At 37.7% G+C, this 4,313-nt stretch overlaps 1 protein-coding gene across 1 annotated transcript; it reads left to right on the plus strand.

Annotated features, from left to right (window-relative positions):
• The first annotated feature begins 3,063 nt into the window (after positions 1-3,063).
• On the plus strand, positions 3,064-4,002 carry LOC117952409 (olfactory receptor 2K2-like). The gene has a single exon (XM_034884695.1). It carries the CDS (start codon positions 3,064-3,066, stop codon positions 4,000-4,002), a length of 939 nt encoding a protein of 312 aa, XP_034740586.1.
• The last annotated feature ends 311 nt before the right edge of the window (positions 4,003-4,313 follow it).

The raw sequence follows: 4,313 nt of genomic DNA on the forward strand, positions 1-4,313 counted from the left end.
AGTTTTTCTCGATTGTTTACACACATTTTCTGAAAGAATGCCTCATATTCTCAGAACACTACACACAAATAAAAAAAAAACACAATGGGCAAAACCCCTCATTTCTCCTGCAAAATTAAACATTACATTCAATACAACGTTATTTCTTCTCAAAATGGTATTTTGTTTTCAAATGTCACACACAAACCATCATATGAAAAGACATTCATAAGAACCAGTTGAACACTGATGTGCTCAATGTAAAACACTACGATGAATGAAAAACACTTCTTCTCCATTCACTAGAATGACTTAGGCCTTTTTTGTTCAGTGTTACACTACAGACAGTACAGACATAAGAGTGTTGTAAAATATTTGAGAATATTTTTTTTATACTCGGAAAACACAAATACACAGTAACAAATATATTTTATTTGTTCCACTAAAACAATGTACACAGTGTACATCCCATTTCCAACCAACACAAAGTTGCACATACACTACATACAAAACACCAGAAGAATTTATTGTACACAGTTACAGTAAAAAACAAAAAAAACAAAAAAAATACTATGATGCATCATCCCTTCTGTTGTGGTCTGGCCAGAGCACCTCATCCACATCCCATGTTTTTCCAGGCCAAGCAGCGGGGGAAATATCGCCTAGCATGGTGATTCCAGCCATGAAAACCATCAGCTGCTACATGTCCACATGCGTTCTCCATAGCTCGGAGAAGAGGTATACGCATTTTGTGGATTTCGGTCATACACTTTCTATCTCCAGGCAGAAAAAAATCCTCAATAGGATTGAGGAATGGAGAATATGGAGAGAGATAAACAACTAAAAGCCTGGGGGGGGGCAGTGAACCAGTTACGAACCAGAGCAGCCCTGTGGAAACTTACGTTGTCCCAAATATTTAGTTTGTTAGTAATATTGCAATTCTTTGACTCTTTCTGAACTGCGTTCAAATGGCACCCTGTAGACCGGCTTCATCCTGAGATGATTTCTGCACAGGACACGGTCCAGTGTTGATGAGCTTACCTTATCAATATTTTGAAATATGTCATTGTTTTTCTTTGTACTTACCATAGTTTTATGTAGGGCATTATTTTTCTAGGACCATATTCATGAGTTCAGTTTCCTGTCAAAGAGACAGAAGACGTTCCCAACCACCTTGTGTTGTTCTGCCAAACAAATAGTAAAATACTGTAAATACTTTGAAGGAATACAAAGTAGGAATACTGTGCATTACTGCAATATTCTAGTGAGAGTAGATTTCTTACCTATTCTAATTTCGGGATGATGGATGCTACAGTGTACCTGCTGTACTCTTTGCCCATCAGAGATTACAGTCCTTTCTCTTCCTCTTCCTCCTCGTCCACCTCCTCCTACTACTCTCACTCCTCAGGCTCTGCCTCTGTTTCCAATGTCGGCATCCATTCCTCCAAAACAGAACAGCTCACCTTTTGCCGTTTTATGCTAAAGCTCTGATTGCTAACTGTAAAATTGTGTGATGGGTGTTTGGCCTTGTGATGGGTCAGTGTGCATATTTGAATGGCAGTGTGTTCCTTGTGAAGACAAGAGATTTTCTTCATGAAAATTGTGCCAAAGGCAGAGAATTGTGTGTAGTGTTTTGAAAAAAGTGTGTTTTAGAACAGCAGTCTGAGTGTAGAGCAGGAATTGTGCTTGTAGTTTAGCAGAATTGGTTCAGGGGGTTGGTGACTGAGTTACATGTTGTGGTCATTGTGTCTGAAGTACCAAAATTTGTGTGTAAACAATTGAGAAAAACTATAATTACTCTAAGAAGTGATTTACTGTAGTGGCCTAAATCTCTTTTTCCGTATCACTTACAAAACTATCTCTATTTCTACAGAGGGTTTTTCCACTGGATGCAATGGAAAGACCCCATGAATACATCTACACGGATGAAGCCGGGTTCAATCTCACCAAAAGGAGAAGAAAAGGCCGTAATGTGATTGGCCTTGGGGCCATTGTTGGTGTTTCAGGGCAGCGTGGTGGCAATGTCACATTATGTGCTGCCATCTGCAATCATGGGGTTGCCTACCATCATGCAAACCTGGGGCCCTACAACACTCACCAGCTCCTCATTTCCCTCAATCACATGCAAGATGTTCTGTTGGGACAGCAGGAGGAGCATCCCATCTATGTTTTTGTTTGGGACAATACGTATTTTGACAGAGCCGTCCAGGTTAGAGAGTGGTTCAATATGAACCAAGGTTTTTTCAATCTTTGCTTCCACCGTACTCTCCTTTCCTAAACCCTATTTAGGAATTCTTCTCCTCATGGCGGTGGAAAACCTGTGTATATATACATCTGTATATACATACATATATATGTGTTTTTTATTTTCACATGAGTTTACTATACACAAGTGGCAAATGCATAAGATTTGTTTTGTCTTTTTGTACAAGTGCTACATGCATAGGTTTTTTGTTTCACAACATGCATTTAGCCTACAGTGTACAATAAACACTTATTTCTCCAGCGTCATGTCCTAAGCATTGTGTTTTCTATTTTTCTAAATAGTGTTTAGTGACTGTTCAGTAGTGTTTTTAAATTTGATTGACTCAAGGCACGATTTGACAACATAGTTGTTTTGAGCACAGATTGAACTGTTTTGAGGTGAAAGTTTGGTTTTGCAAGAAGAGTCTGAGGTTTTGTGAAAGTAGCTTAAAAATTGGGGTTTGTGTTCACAGTTTAGAGAAAAGGAGAGCAGCTTTCTAGGAATGTGTCTTAGCAATTGAGAAAAGCTGCAATATGACAGAGTGATTTAATCTTAGCTAACAAAGTTTAACAAAATGTATGAGTTAAGGCCTCCAGAGTCTGATCAAGTTGTTGACATGTTAGTAGCTTTTCCTTTGGAGAGATTAATGAGATCCATGGAGGTTGATGCAGTCTGATAAAAACCTCAAACAGGTCATAGATCCAGTTCTGTGTTTGTTGGAACACAACAGTGTGTATCAAGGTCAGGCACTGATGACCGAATAAGACCATCTCAGGTTGTATCAGACTACTAGTAATTTAACTGTTTTATTCATTAACATTTTGTTTCAGACAATCTCAATGGATAACAAGTTAAATGTAACATATATAACTTTTGGTGGGCATGTGGAAGTGCAGAAATACAGATATCTTTATTTTGTGATCACGTTTACAGCATACATTCTTATAATCTGCAGTAATTCTACCATTGTGTGCATCATAGTGATTAACAAATCCCTCCATGAGCCTATGTACATTTTTATTGCAGCTTTGTTGACCAACTCTATTCTTTACAGCACTGCTATCTATCCAAAGCTTTTGATTGACTTTTTATCTGAACGACAGATCATATCTTATTCAGCCTGTCTCTTTCAGTGGTTTATATGTTACAGTGTAGGGGGTTCCGAATTCTTCCTGCTGTCAGTCATGGCCTATGACAGATATGTGTCTATATGTAAACCTCTGCAATATCACACTATCATGAGAAAAACAACTGTTAATATTCTTCTGATTTTAGCTTGGCTTTTGCCGGCTTGTCAGATGTCAGTGGGACCGTTGCTGACTTTTAATATAAAACTTTGTTACTTTATTTTGAAAGGAATAATTTGCAACAGCACAGTTAACAAACTTCAATGTGTGAGTTCTGCATTGCTTAATATATATGGCTTGATGGTTTTAGTAATTACAGTAGCTTTCCCTGTACTCTTCATACTCTTTACATATACCAGGATATTTATAGTAACCTATCGAAGTAGTAGAGAAGTCAGGAGAAAAGCTGCACAGACCTGTTTACCCCACCTGTTGGTTCTGATAAACTTTTCCTGTTTGAGTGCATATGATGTACTTCTAGCTCGACTGGAAACAGATTTTTCCAATACTGTACGTTTAATAATGTTTTTACAACTAGTAATATATCATCCTCTCTTTAACCCGATCATGTATGGACTAAAGATGAAAGAAATTTATAAAAACTTGAAGAGGTTGTTGATGTATTCAGAAAGACGTTTGTACAGTCAGTGATTTGTAATTATGCAGAGATGTGATTACTCTGAACATTTAAAGACTGGTTTCCCAAACACTTATGCATATCAGTCTCCTAATGGACTCTCACTTCAACAATGAAATAAGTACTGAGGAATTTGCTGCAGTTTCTCAAAAGCCCAGAGATAAAACTGGGACACAGATTAATCACAATTACAATTTCCCACTTCGCTTTTGATTTAACACCGCAAAATACAACCTTTCTTATCCTATGTATATTTTAAGGCCATTGGTCATGTCATTACTGGTCCAACCCCTGTAATATCATGATAAATGGCCTAAAAAAATGC

This window comes from Etheostoma cragini, chromosome 11 (genome assembly GCF_013103735.1).
Source record: "Etheostoma cragini isolate CJK2018 chromosome 11, CSU_Ecrag_1.0, whole genome shotgun sequence".
Classification (NCBI taxonomy): Eukaryota; Metazoa; Chordata; class Actinopteri; order Perciformes; family Percidae; genus Etheostoma; species Etheostoma cragini.